Consider the following 22284-nt stretch of genomic DNA (forward strand, 5'->3'; position numbering starts at 1 on the left):
GTCCCCTGCCCTGAGCCTCCCCACACACCCCCAGCCACTTGCCCTGACTCCTGCACCCCCGTGTTCCCAGCTCCCTGATCTGACTCCTGTGACTTCCAAACACACCCTAGTCCTCAGCCCTCTCCACCCTCCCCAGGGGAAGTTGTGGTAGGACAACACCCGTAAGAAATTCAAGTTGCTTTCACACCTGGTAAGAGGGATTTCTCAAAGGGGTGGGTTTAACCAGGGATTAGAATGGGAATGACAGTGCTTGTGAGGGAAACACATGGGGATTGTTCCACATGTAGAGGAATCAAGATGAAAGGTGCGCAGCTGAGAGAGGGAGAAGTGAGCCAAAAGTACTGGGAAGAATGTAAATAGTGAGAGAAGTACTGGGGGCAGGAACACTGACCAGGGGACAGGATTATGTGCAGCCTTGCATGTGAGAGGGGAGCTTGAATTTGATGTAGTCAGGGCTAAAAAAAAAAAACACTGGGTCAAGACGGAGGAAGATGGCTTCTGTTTCATTTCTCTGCAGTTGAGGTAAGCACAAACAAATGCCAGAGAGGTTCAAAATGCTGTCCTAAGATTTAGCCAAATGAAAACCATTTTCTATTCCTATCAGTAACCCTTGAGTCTCTAACACAAAGTGATACACAGGGCACAATAGAGGGATCTCCTAATAGGATGTTTATGGTGCTTACTCCTGATGAATGGCTTGTTTTTACAGGCAGGCAGTGTTCAAGAGAAAGGCAAACTCCAGTAACATAAAGGGGGTTGAGAATGCAAACAAATATTACACACCAACCTAAAGATTTTTACAGTCCTAATAACACAGACACACTCTTTGAACTCTTTCGAGAGAAATATTTGCTGTCGATCCATTTAGAGGGACTATTCCGGATTGCCTGTAAATGAGCAGCTTGCTTTTCAAATGCCACAGACATCTGCATGCTATAGAACTGCCATTTGGTATATATCATATGATAGAAAGCATCCCAGAGCTTTAAAAAAAATTGCATGCTAGAGTCATGAATCAAATTCAGTCATGTGACTAAGGGGAGGTGCTGAGCTGGCTTCTAGCCAGTGGCAGAAGCTGATGGGTGGAACAAACAGGGCATGAAAAGACTAATAGGACTAACGGATCTTAGAATTGTGGTACCCTTATTTGGATCTTCAGGAATGTAGGCTTTAGCAATTCTGCAGCTCTACCAGCCTTTGCCTCACACTGGAACTGTTTCTGACAAAGTAGTATCCTGCTGCTTTGTGGTAGGAAGGATAGAAAAAGAACATGGCCTGCATTTTGAAGGTAAATCTCTATCTGTTGCTTGAATGCATTGTTAAAAGGAGCCCCTTGCTGCTCTGAAGCACGGATCCAATGTGGTCCTATTGCATCTTAATCTTAGCTGTCTCTTTGGGTATTGTTTTGTTTGGCAAATAGATCCGGAGCGATTCTGAAATGCACAGCTGTGTTCTGCTTCCCTGCTCTGCCATTCTTTTCCTTGCTTCCTGCATTGTCAGAACTGCAGGCTATCAGCTAGTGGAAAAGGGACTGTGCAGAATAATAGGAAGGCAGGAAGCGGGTGCAGGGCTCTGTCTTGTCTTTAGTTAACTTGGTGTGAGCTGAAATCCTTCAGGAGCTATAGCATTAGGGAAACAGACTTACAATACAAAGGACAATAAAACAGGAAAGTGGTTTTCTTTCCTCAACAAACAACACTTACTGCTTTAAAGAGGTTTCAGGGTTACAAAAGCTGCACCAAGTTGCTCCTTAACACACTCCCCTTCTGAATTTACATAAGAGCCATATGGTACTACATTTTAGAGTCAATTGTGTGGGTCGCTATTTTAAGGATTTTCCCTTTTATGCCAACAAATATGAACAGAAACCTATCTTGCACTAACATCTTTCTGTCAGACACCTTCTTCCCAGCTGCTTTATTTTCTAAGAGAAAAGTATTCCCAAACAACATATTTTATATGTGGTAGCATCACTGTAGCTCTACAGAAGAAATGAATCCGAGGAAAGGAGGCAGAAGCGCAAGCTGTTTTAAAAACAATGAATCTTTGTTTCATTACATTATTTTCACCAGTGTCAAGTCACTATCAAAATGTTTTTTATTCTATGGTTTAAAGATAAGTAAGTTGATCTAATTCATCTGCAGTTTGTTTTCATACCTGTATTTTAAACACATGCACGGCACAATTCAACAAAGTGAATAAAATGGCATGCTGACTTATCTATGAATAATCTCTTATTTTCAGTTTCATTAGTCCTCTATCAAGGAATTGCCATTCTAAGCTTTGGGACAGGCTGATGGAGTAGCTTTCTGTAAAATATCTGCAAAGTCGCTGAACTGCAAAGCTTGGCAATATTTTCTGAATAATAGCTATCCTTGTTTCACCAAGAACTACGTTCTGATGATTTTGTTTATTTTCACTTGAACTTTTTACTTTAAAAACCAAACGAACCCCTGATTTTTTTTCTCTCCTCTCCTTCCCCCCTCCCCCATATCGCAGAGCCTCTGTAAAATAGTACATACATATGTCTCAGTTTGCTTTCTTGCACGTGTAGCTTGTTTCAGTTTTTATCGGTAAATATATTGAAAGCTGCCTCAGGTGCAGAAATCTCACTGAACTATCTTCTGCTTGAAGTGTCCCAGTAATGAACTCCCATGAACGCCAGACAAGTGATTTGATAAATTAAGTGCTGGGACTTGAAATATAAGCTCTTGCAGTTGGGCCTGGGTTCAGAGAGATAGAAGTCTGTATCTACCACCCATCCAAAAATATGATAATAGATGCATATTTTAGATTACTAGCTTCTCTACTTTTTCTTACTACCAGGAAAGTTCTTTTGCAGAAATGAATAAGCAAAACCATTTGCAGGACGAGTCAAACGTCTTTTGCCCTGGGAGGCAGCATTATTTCCCTTCTGCAGAGTTTAGCTGTACACCTCTGAGCTCTGCATGGTCCTTTTTTAGATTGTATGTTATCATGTAATCCTGCTTTTTCAAAATCTTTGGGTTCCATTGGACTCTCATCCTTTGAATCAGTGGGTACCATACAATGGCTAATGCTCTTTGAGACAGCTGGCATAATTCTTAATCTTGTTAAAAGAGCCAGGTGTGGGACGAAAAGTGAAAGAGATATGTGGAGATTAGGATTGTGGTAAAGCAGGCATGACTTTTCCAGCCAGACAAGATACATCAATAACCTAAATGCTCAGACAGATAAACAATTCATTATTCACATCAAAATACAGGTTTTTCATTCAGCCTCCACACCATAAACACTTGCTTTATCCTATGGGTAGGACTTTTGTTTCTTTCAGACCTAGCATAAAAGGAAAGCAGCAGACACCATAAAGGGACTTCAGAAATTTTCTGAAATTCTGAACATGATGATGAAACTCAGGGTATACACCAAACTTGTGAGCTGTACTCAGCTGTGTCCCTTTCCTGAAACTACAAACTTGTTAGCTAGAAACCTGTCCTGCTCCCATTTGTACGCAGCCTTTTTGATTTTCATCTTTTAGATCCATTGTAGTCTGTATTCCTGTATGAGTGGAAGATGGAGAACTGCTTGTTCTATGGGGATGGATTTTCAAAGAGAGAGAGACCAGCAGAACTACGTGGACTGGGAGTCAGGATGCCTGTGTGTTTATATTAGCTGTGCTACAGATTGTGACTTTAAGCAACCAACTCAAGTAACGGTCTGCCTCTGTTAATAGGAAGTCAGGAGTAATACCTGCCTCATAAGGGTGCGGAGGTTTGGTTGCTGTCTGTAGAGTGAGTTGGGGTCCTCTGATCCAAATTACTGTGTAAGCACAAAGGACAGTGGTGACTATTAAAAACTGGCCAGTTTCATACACATTAAAAACAACCTGTCCTCCCCTTTTACTATCTGTATTATAGGAAATACTTTGATAACCTCAATATTTGTAGCATGCAAAGTGGAAATACTTACCGAGTGGCCACCATTTTGTTACGTCTTTGTCTGTCCCATCACACCAGTCAAGAACTGGTGGGTTGCCTCTGCTGCGGGTTTCTGAAACTTTATCTTCAGATCAGTGCTGGGACATTCTATCTCAGTTGAAAGGGAAACACTAGCTCCGTCTAGTGATCTGCCAGAGTCCATAATTACTCAATGGTAAGGCATAGCACAAGGGATGTTTGTTTTGTTAAAACTGCTGGCTGACCCACAGTTCACTCCTCTAGTCTATCATGGACACAACCAGCTTATCTTGTGTTTAATTGCTGGCTCCCACATGTTAAAGCAGTGAACACAGAGTAAGTTGAATGGCTGACATTTAAAAAAGTTTCCTTTTATCACTGGTGAAGTCTGAGAAACCAGAGCATCTGACTCCACTGTTGGTAAATGTTGATTTTTAATGGTGGGGACTGTAACAAATCAAGTCAACAGACACGCACCAATTTCTGTTCACTTTGAGAATAGTCATCCTATGTGTCTACCTTGCACTGGAAAGTGCTGCAAGAATAACTATGCAAATGTCTGCTATAGTCTGTTTATCTTCTGTATTGACATCACCTGTGGAGGATGTTGCATTGTAATATTTTAAAGCAAGTTAAGAAATAACGTAATGTGAACATTACCCTTTAACATGCCTAAGAGTAGGTAGAATTGTTCGGAGGTGATTTTTTTATGGATTATGCCATTCTTCTCCCCACACTGTCTTTTCATTGGCGATATTTTTGTCTTCCTTGCACAATTTTTTTTTTTTTTTTTTTTTTTGCATGGGGCTGATAGGCCCAGCATATCTGGGATATAGCTTTATAACAAATTCTAGCCTATGACCTGCTCTGGCCCTGGACAATGATGCAGCAAGGAGGATCTTCATCAACGATTTACATAATGCATTTACATTTACAAAGTTTGCAGATGATAACCAAGCTAGGAGGGCCTCTGGGTTAAGCATTTATAAAAGTATTTGCATTTTCTGAGGACATCACTTCTTATATTCCACCTTTGCACCATGTAGAAGAGGTATCCTTTCACAAGCTATGCAGGCAGGCTAAGCAGATGCTGAGCTAGGATTACTGGGGTAGACAGCTCTGTCGATGGGAGGGCATCTCCTGCTGACACAGCTCCCACTACTTGAGAAGGGAGAGTACTTGTGCCAATGGGAGCAACTCTCCCAGGTGGCATAGTAGTGTCTTCACTAAGTCCACTACAGAGGTGCTGCTGCAGTGTCTTCAGTGCTTTGCTGGATCAGAGCCATAACTAGGTCCTGCAGCCAAGTTCTTCTGTCACCGTTGCTCCCTCAATCTGTTTGGTTAAACCCCAAGGCTGAATCTCCTCTTCATCTTTGTGCCCCAAATGTTCTCTTACCACGTGCGTAGTGCCGTCTGGGGCCTCGAGAGCCTGTTGTAATGTAAACAATGCTAATATCTGCAGGCAAATGCCAGGTCTGTATTTGGGGCTAAAAGAACAAAGCTGAGCTCAGTTTACTGAACTGCCCAGCTTGGTAGAAGCTTGTTTACGAGGGGGGGGGGGGTAGCGGGGTGCGGGGAGAAGGTTGAAGGTCTTCAAAGGAAGTCAGTCCTGATGTCTTTGCTATGTGGGTGATATGACACTACCCATCTAACTAGATTGTCCTCCCATGAAACAGACTTAGCAAGGGGCCTGATTGTCCCTCCCATAGTACAGATTCAGCAAGGGTCTCAGTTATTTCCTCCCAAACTTCTTCATTGGCTGAGCGTGGTGCTTGTTTTTACCACCCCATTCCCACTTTGCAGAACAGGCCATGAACTCCAGCTCCTGGGGATCTTGTTGGGCGGTTCATGTAGAAAACCTATGAATCCATATTGATCCTGGGTCCCAGGCATGACACTGGCAGCTGTCTTTGTCAAGGCAGGGGATTGGGACTTCCCACAGAACCCGTTCTGTTATGTGAAAGGCCTTACCGCCCATCTTGGCCGTCTCACCACCTGCTTCTTCCTTCAGGTGGTGCTTCAACCCACGGAGAGCACTCTGTGTGTCCTGAGGGAATGGAACATGGCAGGGCTGGTGGCCTCCTTCCATATGAAGGGAGCCCTCTGCACAGAGGATTCTCACTAAGCTCTCTTCCCTCCCATTTAATTTAGTGCACAATTCTCCCCAGCCATTTGTCCGAAAACCAAGTGTAGCTTGGCAGGCTGCTGTACTTCAGTAGTGGACGAAGCCATTCCCACATAAGGTTACATCTTTTGGGATGTGAAACATGCTACACAAGTGTAAGGGACCAGTACTCTGAGTGTCCAGGAGTTATAGCTGCCATTTTCCACACTTGATGGGGTCAGTAAAGGTATGTCTACATAGCGGCACTATTTTGGGATGTGACTGGAATGCCGAAATAGCATTTTCCATGTCTTTAAAGCATGCCCATTATTTCAAAATGCAATCAAAATAACAGGTGTGCTATTCTGATGTCCTGGTAAACCTTGTTCTGCAAGGGACTTGTCAGAATAGTGATCTATTTAGAAATTTGGCTCTGTCAACATTTTTTGAAATAGACTCAAAATAAGGTACATAATTTGTGTAGCTCAAATTGCGTAGCTTATTTTGAGCTAGTGCCGCAGCATAGCTGCACCCTAAGACTCCTTTTAATTTGTACATTTTATTATGAAATGCTGAATTGACAGAAGAAATCATCGTGTGAGCAAAATATAGGAGGAATTTGTACCTCTGAGTTATCATGGAAATGTAGGTCTGGAATAATTATAATAATAATAATTAGGAATGGCAACATACAAAAACCTGTAGGGGAACACTTCAGTCTCCCTGGACACACAATTGCAGATCTAAAGGTAGCCATCCTGCAGCAAAAAAACTTCAGGACCAAACATCAAAGAGAAACTGCTGAGCTACAGTTTATCTTCCAGTTTGACACAATCAACTCAGGATTAAACAAAGACTGTGAATGGCTAGCTAACTACAAAAGCAGCTTCTCCCCTCTTGGAATTCACACCTCCAGATCAGCTACTAGAAGTGGGCCCCATCCTCCCTAATTGGATCCACCTTGTCATCTCCAGCCTGATTCTGGCCTGCATATTTATACCTGCCTCTGGAAATTTCTACTACATGCATCTGACGCAGTGGGTCTTTGCCCACAAAAGCTTATGCTCCTACACTTCAGTTAGTCTATAAGGTGCCACAGGACTCCTCGCCGCTAGATCTGGAAGGGATCTAGAGAGGTCACCCAGAGGCTTCCTACTAGTCTGCCACTTATCTCCTCCTGAAGAATTGTATTCTTGATGTATAATACCGCACCTCCTTCCTTCTCTGCCACCCCCCCCCCCCCGTCATTCCTGAATAAACTACATCCCTCCATACCAACATTCCAGGCATGAGATTTATCCCATCAGACCTCTGTGATGTCAAATAAATAATAATTTATCTTTTGTACGAATATCTTCCAGTTCTTCCTGTTTATTCCCCATACTCCTTGCATTTGTTTATGGTCATTTAAGATGTTGAGCAGACTCTACTACTGATTTTGCTCTTGTTGCTCTTATGACCCTGTTGTGATGGCTCCCTCCCCTCCCCTCATACCTTCCAACCTCCAGCCATTTAGCCCTCTCTTAAGCATAGTAAAGGCAAGTTTATCTGCGGACTTTTTGACCTGCCCACTTTGAAATTAATGTACGGCCCTCCTCGCTGGGTTGGCAAGTTGGTGTGTGAAGATGTTCTTCCTTCTTCTTTGTCTGGAGGATCCCATCTCTTTGCTGCAGACCTCCTTATCCATGGTCAAGGAAGTCAAAGCCCTCCTGTCAACATTACTCATGTAGCCATGCATTCATCTCCAGGATGCACATCCCTGTCTTCGCCTTACTCTCAACTGAGAGAATGGATGGGAGCAAAACTTCCCTTATTCCCAACTTCTTCACCTTCTCTCCCACAGCATCACTGCTGATCTGCTTTGGGTCATCACTGCTTATGTGGATGAGGAGCATGGGATTGTGGTTAGAAGGACGGATGAGCCTTTGTAACCATTCTTGAATAAGTTAAACTGGTATAAGCTCCGTTTACACCAGTAAGCCTACATCTAGAGCCCTGAAAATCTACAGATATCTGTGGCTCACTTGTGAATGTGGATACAAAATTTTGTATCTGTGCAGAGCTCTACCCACATCCACCCTATGAGCTGTAATGGCATAACTGTTTTGATAAAATAATTACAGCCCTAATCAAAATAGTTACACCATTGCAAAATCTGTGTGGAGACCAGGTGTATTTATATTCAAAATGTTGATAACTATTTTGCCAGAGCTCACGCTAGCAAAAGCCTCTGGCAAACATGCTTATTTTCAGAGTTCTCCAACTGTCCTAAATGAAAACAAGCTATTGAGTCATCCCTAGGGCTACTCTTAGAGGAGAAAGAGGAAAGTAGAGGCAGAGAGAGAATCCAAGAACAAGCAAAGTTCAGGAGGAAACAAAATGGCAGATGAATTTTAATGTTGGGCAAAGTAATGCATATTGGAAAACAGAATCACAACTATATGTATAAAATGACTGAGATTACATTAGCTGTTGCTACTCAAGAGAGAGATCTTGGAGTCGTTGTGGCTAGTTCTCTGAAAACATCCACTCAATGTGCAGCAGCAGTCCAAACAGAAAACAGAATGTTAGGAATCCTCTTATTGCCTCTATTAAACTGGTACATCTACATCTCGATTTCTGTTTTCAGATGTGGTCACCTCATCTCAAAAAAGTTATATTGGAATTGGAAAAAGTTCATAAAAGGGCAACAGAAATGATTAGGGATATGGAACAGCTGCAATATGAAGAGAGATTAATAAGACTGGGACTTCTCAACTCAGAAAAGAGAAGACTATGGGGAATATGATAAAGTTCTATAAATTCATGACTGGTGTGGAGAAAGTGAATGAAAAAGAGTGTATTTACTCTATCACATACCACAAAATCTAGGGATCACCAAATGAAAGTAATAGGTACCAGGTTTAAAACCAACAAAAGGAAATATTCACACAGTATAGTCAACCTGTGGAACTCCTTGTCAGAGGATGTTGTGAAGGTCAGGATTTTGAATTAAAAAAAGAATTAAAAAACGAGTTAGGTAAATTCATGGAAGCTAGGTCCATCGATGGCTGCTAGCCAGAAAGATCCAGAAAAAGAGTTCAGACATATAAAAATACAGCAACGGGTTTCAGAGAGTTAGTCATGTTAGTCTGTTTCAGCAAAAACAAGTTGATGTCACCTTTAAGACTAACAGTTTTATTAGGACATAAGTTTTTGTGAGTTCCAACTCACTTCCATCTGATGAAATGAGTCACAACTCATGAAAGCTAATGTCCTAATAAGTTGTTAGAAATATAATAATGATCCCAGAACTGAGAGAAATTGAAGAACTACATGGACCAACATCCAGGACCAAAAATCTAGCAGCTATCCCCACTAGCACTGTACACTACATATAAAATAACGAGATTTGTGGCACCAGGACTTCTCGCCTACATTAAACCATGCAAATGAACAATACAAGTGTTTTATATACATGGTGTTAGGGCAGGACAAGAGGGTAAGGAACCTTTCTGGAGCATGAACACATGTGCCTTGGGCATTCAGAGGCAGACTAGCTAGACAGCATATTGCTAACTTAAGTGGAGGGTGGGAGCGAAAGAGAAAGGGGGTTGGGGTTGTCCTCTCTCTCCAGGGTAGCCTGCATTCTGAACCCCTCATCCTCAGCCCCAGAGCAATGATTTAAATGAAGCATGGACATTTTCATTTTCTTTTCCATAAAATAAAATCGAGTGAAGGATCTGAGCAATGCCGGGTACATCTTCTAGTACTAATACAATGGATTGGTTAGGCGTATGATTTTTAAATAATAGAATTATACTGTAAGCTCTAGCTTGGATGTATTCTACTGGCACAGAGATGTCATTTTCTAGTATAGCTTATTTCATTTCCTGGGCAAGAATGAACTCTCTCACTAAGCACTTTTAGTGTAAGTGCAACCACAATAAAGGTGTTTTGACACTAACTAAACCAGAATAGTTAAAACAGCAAAACTTCCTAATGTAGACAAGCCTGAGAACAAGCCCTGCAGAGAGGAAAGCTTATGAGTTTAAGGTGCAACACATAGGACACAAATGTACCCATTTTCATAGTTACACGCATCACAAAAATGTAATAGTTATTATCAAAATACTCCCAGGTGTCAATTATAATGGCCCATTAATACATGCCTTGAGTGGTTCACAATGCTACTAAAATGTGTATTAATGAGCCACTAAAACACACCCTGTCATTTCTTGATGCTATATTATTCCATCATTTTGGTAATAAAATGCTCTTAAATCTGAATATACTATCAAGATGGAAGGAGATAAAACCACTGGTAAGGAAAAGGTTGAGAAATGCCAAGAAACTAACATAAAGTTTGGTGTTTAAATCTTAATATGAAACCAATCACAGGGGAATGGAATCTCATCTCAAGACTGGCTGAGCAGGACAGTCCTTTACTATAAGCCTGCCAGGCTTCCTATACTGAAAGATATGAAAGAGAATTTTAGAGTGGACAAGATGCAAGACCCCCATTCCTACACTGTATCAACATGCAGGGAAGGTAGCATTCAAAGAAGAAAGGGGGAATATAAATATTTCACTCTGAATCTCTTCTTCACAAATTGCTGTGCCCATGAAGTAAACAACTTTTTCTGTTTACTTCCAGCTGCTTTTTGAGGAAAGTCTCCTAGTCTACTCCTTGATTTTTGTTGAATACACTAGTGTTCTGCCACCCATTGTTAACACAATGAAAAATGTGTCTTTCAGAAGGAGCCATCTACTTTGTTTTATTATTAGTGAGGTAACAAAGCAACCCCCCAAAAGAACCATGTGCCTCAGCCAAAACTTAGAATATAAAAATGGTCATACTGGGTCAGACCAAAGATCCATCTATCCCAGTATTCTTTCTTCCAACAGTGGCCAATGCCAGCTGCTCTAGAGAGAATGAGCAGAACAGGAAATCATGAAGTGGTCCATCCCCTGTCACCCATTCCTAGCTTCTGACAAACAGAGGTTACAGGTACCATTCCTACCCAAAGCTTCCTGTTTCTTGATGGCAGACTGTTTCTTGCCTTCGTAATCGATCCTGCACTCTCTCTTGTGAAACTTGAGCTTTGTGGTTGGATCTTTTTTCAACACATGAGAAATATTGATTGTGTTTATAACTCAGATCTTGACGCGATCATCATTAATTCAGACTACTTATATTTATTTATTAGATGGTTTAGCCAAACAAAACTTCTTGCTGCCAGGTTCCTACAGAAAAAGGAAAAATGGGATTGCACAGTAGAGAGACTGTTGTTGATCCCTGTCAAATGCAAAAAGATTTTAAAGCTGCTCCTACCTGTCATAGCTGACTGACCTCGAAGATATTTTGTGCCTGGCTACTTTATTGAAAAATGTTGAAGTAAATCTTTAGATCATTTCACAGTTTGGCCATGAGCATGAGTGGGGGAGCTGGGGTGCTGATATGCCATTCTGAGCAGAAGGCTCTTACCTTAGACCAGTGGTGGGCAAGATGCGGTCCACACACCCTCTGTCTGTCCCCCTCCCTCATACACCTCTCCTGCACTCAGGCACCAGAGACCTGCACTTCCTGCTCCTTCTCCTCCCTCCCAGCACTTTTGGAGCACAGCGAATCTGCTGATTCATGCTCCATCCCTGCCCCTCCCCAGCCTCCCAGAGCTTGAATGTCGTGAATTAGCAAATTCGTGGCACTAAAAGTGCTGGGGGGGGGAGGGAGGAGGAGGAAGAAGTGCGTGGCTTCAGTGCCCCAGTGCACGAGAGGTGCGTAGGAGAAGGGGGTCGGGATATGTGTGTGCAGGCTACAGGTGGAACCCTCGTGGACTGTGAGCTGCAGGTTGCCCACCCCTGGAAACATGCAACCCCCTGAGAGGAAGGAGAGCTACTTGTGTAGCCCACTGACTAGCCTTGGTGCAGCCCACTCACTAGCCTTGGTTTCACGAGGCTTACAGGATCTGACGACAAAGGGTTCTGGGGTCGGCAGATCCCTGTCTAGACTACCATGCTGTGCCAAAAATCAAATGATCCGCACAGCGCGGCGGCCATTTTAATGTAAATGAAGCGGCAATTATTTAAATCACCGCTCCATTTCCCTTTGCCGAGTAAACTCATCTACATGGCTCCATCGATGGAGCCATGTAGACTAGACACACCCTCTAGGGGCAATGAAGCTTATTTTTGCTAAAGGCCTTCCTTTGCTTGGTGTATCTTGTGTCTGACACACATGTGATGCTCCTGAAAAGGAAAACTCTGAATATTTTAGCTTTCAGTATCTGCTAGAGCCAATGTTATATATGATGATGCTTGTGTATTTACAGCAGATGTAATGTGCTTTGCCCCATGAAAGCTGGTGGTGGATTCATTGTTTATAATGGGAGTGGTGGGATTCAGGGTAACCATTTTGAATGCCAATTGGACGTACTCTTCATGTTTCCCTTTTTACTTCTGATCTTCAATTTTGCAAGTATGTTTGGTACCTAGATATTGACTGACAGTAAGGAAAAATCCTATGGTGAAAAGTGAACAGGCTGCTTACTGTGGCAGAAGAAACACTGTAGTATAGACACTGACATAATTGGATAAGCTACCTTGGGTTGACCTAACTGGAGTGTAGACTAAGCCTCAATTCTGGGAAAGGCTTAAAGGCTTTGTCTACATTTAAATGCTTACAGCTCAGTCGTGACAGGACTTTAATCTGAAGGTGTGGCCACATCACGAGAGCTGGGAGACAGCTCTCCTAGCACTCCATGTAAACCACCTTCATGAGGGGAGTAGTTAACAGCACTGGAAGCCACACTTTACAGCTCTGTAACTTGCTGGGCTTGAGGGTGGGTGTGTTTTTCCACTCGCCTGAGCCAGAACGTTACAGTGCTGTCAAGTGCCAGTGTTTAGCCTTTAAGTGTCACAGCCAAATAAAAGTTCCACAGATAGTTTAGCATAAGTAATTAGCACACATTTGGAGGAACCTTCCAATCTGTGAATACAGGCAGTCCCCGGGTTACGTACAAGATAGGGACTGTAGGTTTGTTCTTAAGTTGAATCTGTATGTAAGTCGGAACTGGCGTCCAGATTCAGCCGCTGCTGAAACTGACCAGCGGCTGACTACAGGAAGCCCAAGGCAGAGTTGCTCTGCCCCGGGCTTCCTAGAATCAGCCGCTGATCAGTTTCAACAGGCTGAATCTGGACGCCAGTTCTTACATACAGATTCAACTTAAGAACCTCAGGCGTCCCCAAGTCAGCTGCTGCTGAAACTGATCAGCGGCTGATTCCAGGAAGCCCGGGGCAGAGCAACTCTGCCTTGGGCTTCCTGTAGTCAGAGCTGGTCAGTTTCAGCAGCGGCTGACTTGGGGACGCCTGGGGCAGAGCAGCTGGGGTGCTGCCGGTTGGTCCCATAGCGCCGCCCTGGTCAGTTTCAGCAGTGGCTGAATCAGGACGCCTGGGGCAGACCAGCAGACGCGGTGCGTCTAGGCTGTCCCACTGCCCGCGTGCTCCGCGGCTTTGCTCCGCATCTCCCTGGTCTGCTGGTCCAGCAGACCAGGGAGATGGGGAGCAAAGCCTCGGAGGATGCCGGCAGCGGGACAGCCGCGGCGCATCTGGGCTGTCTCGCTGCCCGCGTGCTCCGTGTCTTTGCTCCGCGTCTCACTGGACCAGCAGACCAGGGAGATGCGGAGCAAAGCCGCGGAGCACGCGGGCAGTGGGACAGCCTAGACGCACCGCGGCTGTCCCGCTGCCGGCATCCTCCGAGGCTTTGCTCCCCATCTCAGACCAGAGAGACGCGGAGCAGCTTTTCTCACCCCGGAGGACGTGGGCGGCGGGACTGCGGCGCATCTGAGCGTCCTGCTGCTCCCGTCCTCCGGGGTGAGAAAAACCCCATTTGTAACTGCGGATCCGACATAAGTAGGATCCGCGTAACTCGGGGACTGCCTGTATTGCAAACGAGCATGTTCTAGGAGTTAAGTAGTTTGCAATATTCACATATTGAATGGTCCCTAGAATATGTGCTAGCTGCTTATGGTAAACTGTCTCTATCTCTTCTGTTTGGCTGGGAGAAAGAAGAGAGCCGTGTAAGCACAACAACTCGTCTCACTCATCAACGGAAATTGGTCCAGTAAAGATTTCCTCACCTACCTTGTCTCCACATTGGTTATTGGCATTTTAACATGAAGAGGAGCTATGCTTTGTGCTTCGAGGGGAGATTGATCCAAAAGGACTGGGAAGAACTGTTCTGCTTATGTAGATGTGTCATTGCACTTTCCTTTTCCAAGCTCTGGGCAGTAGGAGTAGCTCAAGGATTGCAAGCTTAATTGATTCTCCATACCCAGGCCTGGGTGCTGTAATGTGACCATTAACTAGACACTAACTAAACATGAAACAGCACTGTGTGTTTCTCTTAATAATGGATACAATAATATAACTACTGGCAACAGCCTTGTTGTCCAGAAGTCGTCATTTAGCACACTATTCTTGAATATAAAATAGAAATGATCCTGGTGTTTAGTGGTTTTTAAAACATTATTTGTAGACTGGGACCCAGAGGGTCCAATTCTGCTCCTCTTACTCATCGAAACAGTCCCATAAACATTCAAGGGATGGCTCATGTGTTTGTAGGGAGTAAGATGTGCCCCAAATGGTTACATACAAATTTAGCATATATGTATGTCTTGTTTTTTTAGTAGTAGCTCTGTCTTGATGCATTTAGTAGGCATCTTTGCCGTGCAATCCACAGGAGAAGGCAGTGAAATATAATAGGAGCTGCTCCTTGTCCACAGTCAAGGAGGAAGTAATTAAGCTTAATGAAAGCTTTGTCTTTGAAATATAATAGCAGATTCAAAGAGCAGCAGCAAAGCAGGTTTAAGTACCATATGGTTTGAAATGCTGTCTTACAAATACATAATTAACACCATATTTTTAAAAATGGCTTATTGAAACTTTCTCCCGATTCCTGAGCTCCCGTGACAATAAGTACCTCAGCACATCTGTTTGTTTTATGAATTCTTAAACTACCCAAATGCATCCTGGGTACCCTGCATTTCTAGGTTTGCCACTGGTGTCATTTGCATTTCCTGATTTATTACACACTGTTGCCAGAAATGGAAAAAGAAGTGCAATTTCTTTCTTTGGTTTTTCCCAAACATTGGTTTCAAATGTGGGAAGTAGATCAGAGTGCTCTTGCCAGACGTTCCTCCAGCTCTTCTAGAAGAATCACATATCAGAGGGTTCAAATTCAAATTCTGTACCGGTAAATCTTCATGTGTAGCAAATCTGCACTAATTAGTATGAAATAATGAAATCAAGTAGCTTTATATTTAACAAATGCTACTTGACATGTGTAAAGAGACGTGTGTGTGTGTGTGTGTGTGTGTGTGTGAAATCTGAAAGCTTGTTTACCTGCTCTTTGTGCCTCCCAGCGTTGCAAAATGCCAATGACTAATTCATTTCTGCTTGCACAGCAATGTTAGAAAAGTGTCTCAACTGTTTCTGGCCATACAACCAAAGAACACCGCCAGGAAGGAGCTAGCAGTTGAGCATGTGGCATGTTCTTTTCTTGCAAAGCCGCGGTGAATGAAAGATGGGGACTTGAGAATTTCTACACAGAGGAGAGAAAATGGATCAAATGATTGCCCTTCTGATTTGGCCTGTGAGGAACCAGTGGATGAGGAAGAGGCGAGAGGTCTGACATGGAAGCTGTCAATTGTCTGCCTCAAAGGCAGGGAAATGGGAAAAGCAGATGGCAGATTCTGAAGTAACTGTCATGCCTTTCTACCTGTAACCCACCCTGCTCCTGCACAGAGCTGTCCCTACTCAAATGCCAATTACCCCAAATTTCATGCTTCAGCTCCATCCACTCCCCCGTAGGCTCAGTGCTGGGGTTCCAGCAGCCCCCAGCTGCCACTCCAGGGGCTCTGGTGGCCCCCATTTCCCGGCCATTCCCTCAGGGATCAGCAGTGGTGGATTTAGAGTTAGTGGGACCTTGTGCTCAGCTTCATTTTGGGGCCCCTGCCAAGAAAAATAACATTCATTCTTCCTGTCCCTCCCATTTTTTATTCTTTTTTCTTCCTCCTCCTCTTCCTATATTATAAGTAATTGCCTTGATTGTTTTTATAGTCTAACTTTTATTTTCACAGACCAATTGAAAATTGCTGAGGGTCTTGGTGGACCACTTAATTAATTTTCCAAACTTCGTTTGTACCACTAGTTAACTATTGTAAAGTGCTTTGGACAAGAGCGCTTTATTTAAAAAAAAAAAAAAAAGATAATAACCTTTCCTCAGTCCACCTGAATGGAGTTCTTGGAGCACTTTTTTGAGGACTTGTGTTATAGATGAAAGCTTGTATTTGCATGAAGCCATCATGAAAAATGTGTAAATATAAAATGAGTAGATGACGCACGAAGGGAAAAATAAAAGTTCAACTTCCTCTGAAAAAACGTACTCAGTTCAGCTAGCTTTCTTTCTACATTTTCTTTACAAAACTGTCAATTAAGTCTTCATAATATTTTGTCAAGGCATTTTCAATTGTCAATATTACTGAACTTGTTAAATGTTCCTCCCTGCTCTCCTGCTCCCCCCACAGCCCACTCTGTGAAGGGACTTGGACCCTCCCTTCTCACAGAGTGGCTGCCTCCTGCACCTGCTGGACTGCCCGGCCCTGGGGGCGCCATGTCACTGGGGGGGAAGGGGGAGCCATGCCAGGGCATGGTATGTTTCATTGTAAATCTGCCCCTGGGGCTCAGTGTCCAGCCCTGCTTACCAAGAGGCGCAAGCAGGGGCTAGAGGACTCAGGAACAGGGGGTAGCCCCGCAGCGGGCGGCTGGGGAGAAGTAGTGCTTCCTCCTTAAGTGCTGCTGTTTCCAGCCAGCTGTGCGGCTGCCTGCTGCTCCTTCAGTCCGTGCCTCCTTCCCAGCTGTACTCCTGCATTGCTTACGCTCCCAAACTAGACACTACTGCAGTAACTGGCATCTGGTCTGGGAGAGTTGGCAACCTCTTTCCCCACAGCTTCGGCCCTTCCCTCCCCCCTCCCCATATGGAGTGAGCTGGGGGAGGAGCCGGTGCTGGGCTTCGTAAGACACCAGCATGTAGGGACAGCCCTCCTCCTGCAGCTGGGGGTGTGAGTAAGAAGCTATTTTAGTAGGGTGTTCAGATGGTGGTAGCAGTCTTGTCTGCCACTAGATGGGATTGGCCGAGATACCAGGAAGACAGCATGATGGGCTCTTTTCTGTTCTGTTTCGGGTCATTACGGCACCTATGTCTGCTGAGATACAGTGACTATTTTGGATGAAAGGGATGCAGGTCACTGCAAAACTGTGTCAGTGAGACCTCACTCTGTGCTTGGGGCTCACTTGGATATTAACCTCTGTGCATCTCACTCTCCAGGCAAGGGTTTTTTGAGACAGTATGTGTAAACCCAGACTTGTTTATGCTGTTTGAATTAACCCTGGTTAATGCATCTTAAATGGTTTTATTGTGATTAGAGAAAAACAAAATCATTCCCCGCACCCGGTAGGGTGTAACTTTTTGCTTTTCTGTTTTCTGACTCATGCAGTTTCACTCTTTGTTCAGTTGAAAAAAATGTTCTATGCAATGAGGCCGCAGGAGGCTCAGTTGTGTGATACGTCATTGCTCCAAAAGTTGCCTGAATATTAACAGGCCTGTGCACAGCAGGAGTTGATTTGCTCTGGTAGCCAGCTCTGCATGGGTATTCCCGTCTCTCTAAATACCAGTAATGGATTGCACCTGGGTTGAGCATACAAGTGATAGCCCCTAAGGCACTTCTTACAATGAAAGCTTGTCATTTGGCTTAATTACGGACAATCTTCAAAGCAGGAGTTATATATTTTTCAGCTTTTTGTCCTTATATTTGTTTAAGCTTGTTCTCTTCCCAAGTAATGCCTGCAGAAGAGAAATTTGTGCAGGCTCCAAGGTCTTCCTTCCCCAGTGTGCTTGGGATCCACCATTCTACACCTCCCACTACAGAGGAGGCGAGGAGTCCTGTGGCACCTTATAGACAAACCAAAGTGTTGGAGCATAAGCTTTCGTGGGCAAAGACCCACATCGTCAGATGCATGTAGTGGAAATTTCCACTACATGCATCTGACGAAGTGGGTCTTTGCCCATAAAAGCTTATGCTCCAACACTTTGGTTAGTCTATAAGGTGCCACAGGACTCCTCGCCGCTTTTGTAGATTTAGACTAACACGGCTACCCCTCTGATACTTCCCACTACAGAGGGATTGACTTGTAATCTCTCATGGACTGTGCAAGAGCAATCAGATAGTCCCAGGGGTGGTCAACCTAAACCTGAGAAGGAGCCAGAATTTGCCAATGCACATTGCCCAAGAGCAACAGTTATATGTCGCCAGCCGTGATCATCTCCCTACCACCACACTCAGCACATCCCGCTTACTGGCAGCCCCACCAGTCAGTGCCTCCTTCTCCATTTCCTCCTGCCCACTCTGATCAGCTTTTTCTCAGTGGGAAACACTGGAGGGGGGAAGCCTGGGAGTGACAGGCTCAGTGGAGCGTGTGGAAGTGGCAGGATCTTAGGGGGAAAGGTCCTGGGGTAGAGCTAGGGGTTGAACAATGAGCACCATCCAGCCAAATGGAAAGTTGATACCTGTAGCTCCAGACCTGGATTTGGTACCTATGCAAGGAGCCGCATGTGGCTCTAGAGCCACAGGTTGGCACCCCTGCGATAGTCCATTGGGAATAGCCAAGGCTTGTACCCTTCCAAGAGCAGAATGTCACTTCAGGTCTCACATCAGGTTTTTTGGCTTTTGTAAAAAATGAAATCTAAAGTTTATAACCAAATCACAAGTGATGTGGTGTGTCTGTGTCTGTGTGGAGGGGGAGCATATCCCGTCAGTGCCTCTTATGTACAGTGCAGAATTAATAAGTCTTAGAGGGGTAGTCATGCTAGTCTGTAAGTTTAAAAACAATGAGTAGTCCTGTGGCACCTTAGAGACTAACAAAAATACAGTAGACTTCCGATAATCCAGCACCTTTTGGACCTAGGTGATGCCGGATTATCAGATTTGCTGGAGAATCGGGAGGTCCGGTACAGCTGCACGGCTTAACAGCTGGCCAGGACACAATCTCCCTCCCTCTCCCGTCCCCTTTCCTTTTCGCTGAAGCAAAATGCTCTTCTCCATACTGTAACACGAGCCCACTCCCCCCCACATATGCGCCGTCTGGTTACAGCCATCCCATGTGCTGAGCGGCAGGCTATTTAATCAGCTGGTCAGGAGCGCTTGGCATTTTGATGCTGGAGTATCGGGAGTGCCGAACAATTGGATGCCGGACTATCGGAGTTTTACTGTACATAGAATCATGAGCTTCATCAGATGAAAGCTTCAGGGGGTAGTAGCCGAGTTAGTCTGTACAGGATAAACATAAAAAACAACAAATAGTCTGGTAGCACTTTATAGACTAACAAAATATGTAGATGGTATCATGAGCTTTCGTGGGCACAGCCCACTTCTTGACTGTGCTCACGAAAGCTCATGATACCATCTACATGTTTTGTTAGTCTTTAAAGTGCTACTAGACTATTTTTTGTTTCATCAGATGAGTTGGAGTGGAAATAACAGAATCCAAGAAGTAGGTAGGTAGGTAGGTAGGTAGGTAGGTAGATATAAAACAGCAGAAGTACCTGTCAATTAATTGTAGGACCTGTGTTAATGAGGCTAATTAAGTGGACTGGATGAGTCCCAATCATAGCTTTTGATGTGAAAATGCAGATTTCAAAGGCAGGAGAAATTTGGCTTTGTAGTGCCTTAACCATTTAATGTCTGCACTCAGGCCCAGGTTGACAGTGTCAAATTTGTAGAAGAATTCCAGTTCTGCAGTCTCACTCTATAATGGGGGGGGGGGGGGGGGGAGGGGAGTTCCTTTGTAGAAGAATGGCTACTTTTAAATACAGGATTGAGTGACCAGGCAGGTTAAAATGTTTCCTGGCAGGTTTATGTGCATTATAATGTCTCATGTCTTACTTGTGTCCATTTATCCTTTGTCATAAAGACTGTCTGGTTTGCAGGAGCGGCCCTAGATGAGCTGCCGGCAACTGGTGCCCTAGGTGAAATGTGTGATCGGCTCCCCCGCCTCAAAAGCCCTCAATGATCATTTATTTTGGTGCCCTCGGTGACCGCCTAGTTCGCCTCGCCTGTATTGACGGGCTGCCACTGCTGGTTTGGCCAATATACATGGCAGAGGGTCATTGCTGGCACTTGATGGCAAATACCATATTAGAGTGCTCAACCCACTACAACACATCCTACTTTTAAGACACAAAAGTTGGCTAGGGAAGCAGCAGTGGTGTGATGAGGAACAAAGTGGTTGCTGCAGTATGGCCCACATTGTGTCACCCATGTTGATATGCAAATGTGAGTGACCCAGTGTCAGGAATCCAAGCCTGCTCAGAGCTAATCTCCAGACAACCTCATCACAGAGCTGGCCTGCAGTAGGCTACCTGATTGGCTGGAGGGACCACAGGACAGTGTTCAAATCCACTTCAGTGGCTTCTTCTGTGCTACATTGTTCTTGCTGCTCCTGGGCCAAACGTGTCCTTGCCTCTGCCCTGCTCACTCTGGTTCCTGTCCTCCAGCTTAACCGGTGGCTTTTGCTTCTGATTGCTGACTCTGTCTCTGACCTTAGCCCTTGGTTCCCAGTCCCTGCTCCAACTTCCCTATTGTCTGGCACCTCAGCATTCATTGGTGCCAACTGGCAGAGGGCGTAAGTGGGGCCTAGGGGTTTACAGGGATCCTGCAAGTCTTCTGTCAACATAATAGAGCATCAAAGGGTGGCATGTGAGGTCTCTACCAATAGCCAGTAATGTGCTGGTCACCACAAGTACCGTGAAATGTATGTAAGGTTATTATATAAGAAGTTAAGTATCTCTGGCAACGATGTTCTTAAGATTCATAAGCCATGGCAGGTCACAGTCACAAGAGGGAAATAGTTGCTGGTTAGGCAGGGAGCAGCACACGCCTATTTCCCTGGCTGACTATGCAAAGTAAAGCTATCTGCACATGGAGCCACCAGAGAATCAAGATTGTAACAGTGAACAGATGACACAACCTCTACAGGAAGGCACATGCAGCAGGAAAGAGTCCTGTTTGACTAAGATCCATTAACTAGTCCGGTTTGTTAGGGAAATGTGTGGAGACAAACTATAATGCCCTTTACCTAGGGAACGAGCTGTCTGAGTGCTTATCTTAGGAATGGAGGGTCACAGCCAGCCTGATTGTTGAACACTGGGAGAAAGAGTCAGGGTAATCTAATGTTAAGAGACTGTCTTGTTAGGGACCAGTCTACTGGAGTCTTTGTTAAATAAATTGATCTTTGGTTTCACTATAAAGAAATGTAAGTGCTGTGAGCTAAGTGGCACAATGATCCTGAGGTGAAATGGGTAAGCCGGGATGTACTGTTCCTTGGAAAATGGCGAATCTGTACATACTGTGAGTGTCCAGTGGAATAGGGACTGTGTACTTTAGGGAAGTGGTTCCCAACTGCCAGGCTGCTGGGCTGCAGTGGCTCCGTGAGCAGGGGTTGGGGGACACCACTCTCGCAGCGGCTGTTGGGAGAGGTGTGTCCTGCCCTGCCTCTCAGCCAGCCAGCATTGGGCAGGGACAGGGTCTGCTCCTAGCCTCGGAAAAGCGCTTCCCTGTGCAGCGGGAGAGCCCCGCAGAGCTGCTCTGTGTGGCCCTCCTGCTGTGCAAGGAAGCGCTCTTCTGTAGACAGAGGAGACCCTACCCTGGCCCACCACTGGTTGGCTGAGAGGCGGGCAGGACACGCCTCTCCCAACAGCCACAGTGGGAGGGGAGGCGCTGGGTGGTGTTCCCCAACTCCCAGAGCTGCTGGGGCGCGGGCAGCAGCACAGGGCTAGGTGAGGGGGGAAGAGTGCTGGGGGGCTCTGGAGGCTGAGCTAGTAGTGGGGGAGGATATGGGCACAGGGCTGACATGGGGGGGCTCTGGGGATGGGGCTAATATTGGGAGCTGGCACTGGGGGGAGAATTTGGGGGATTGGGTGCAGTGGGGCTCTGGAAAGGAGGCTGGTACCGGTGGGTCTGGTGATGGGGGACTATAAAGGGTGGAGGGCTGGCACTGAGGCATTTGGGATGGGGGTTAGCATTGTGGGAGTTCTGAGGGTGGAAGGGTGGCACTGAGGGGTTCAGGGGACTCTGGGGTCAGTGGCTGCTGCTTGGGGGTAGTGGAGAGGTGGGGGGCTCTAGGAATTAGGGCTGGCACTGGGGGCTCTGG

At 45.1% G+C, this 22284-nt stretch overlaps 1 protein-coding gene and 1 long non-coding RNA gene across 13 annotated transcripts in view; one reads left to right on the forward strand and one right to left on the reverse strand.

Annotated features, from left to right (window-relative positions):
• LOC112546976 (uncharacterized) overlaps nt 1–4060 on the reverse strand; it is a 70827-nt gene extending 66767 nt beyond the window's left edge. The window contains exon 1 of the long non-coding RNA XR_003090709.2: nt 3949–4060. This is a non-coding gene — a long non-coding RNA (uncharacterized LOC112546976). The remainder of the gene's footprint in view (nt 1–3948) is intronic.
• ST6GALNAC3 (ST6 N-acetylgalactosaminide alpha-2,6-sialyltransferase 3) overlaps nt 1053–22284 on the forward strand; it is a 334346-nt gene continuing 313114 nt past the window's right edge. For 5 of the 12 annotated variants that reach the window (XM_075936281.1, XM_075936280.1, XM_075936283.1 and 2 more), the window contains exon 1: nt 1053–1288. In XM_075936281.1, coding sequence (XP_075792396.1) covers nt 1271–1288 — 18 coding nt within the window. In that variant the 5' untranslated portion in view covers nt 1053–1270. The remainder of the gene's footprint in view (nt 1289–22284) is intronic. The other 7 variants (XR_012905922.1, XR_012905923.1, XR_012905924.1 and 4 more) reach the window with 3 other exon arrangements.

The sequence above is a fragment of the Pelodiscus sinensis genome, chromosome 9, assembly GCF_049634645.1.
Source record: "Pelodiscus sinensis isolate JC-2024 chromosome 9, ASM4963464v1, whole genome shotgun sequence".
NCBI lineage: Eukaryota > Metazoa > Chordata > Testudines > Trionychidae > Pelodiscus > Pelodiscus sinensis.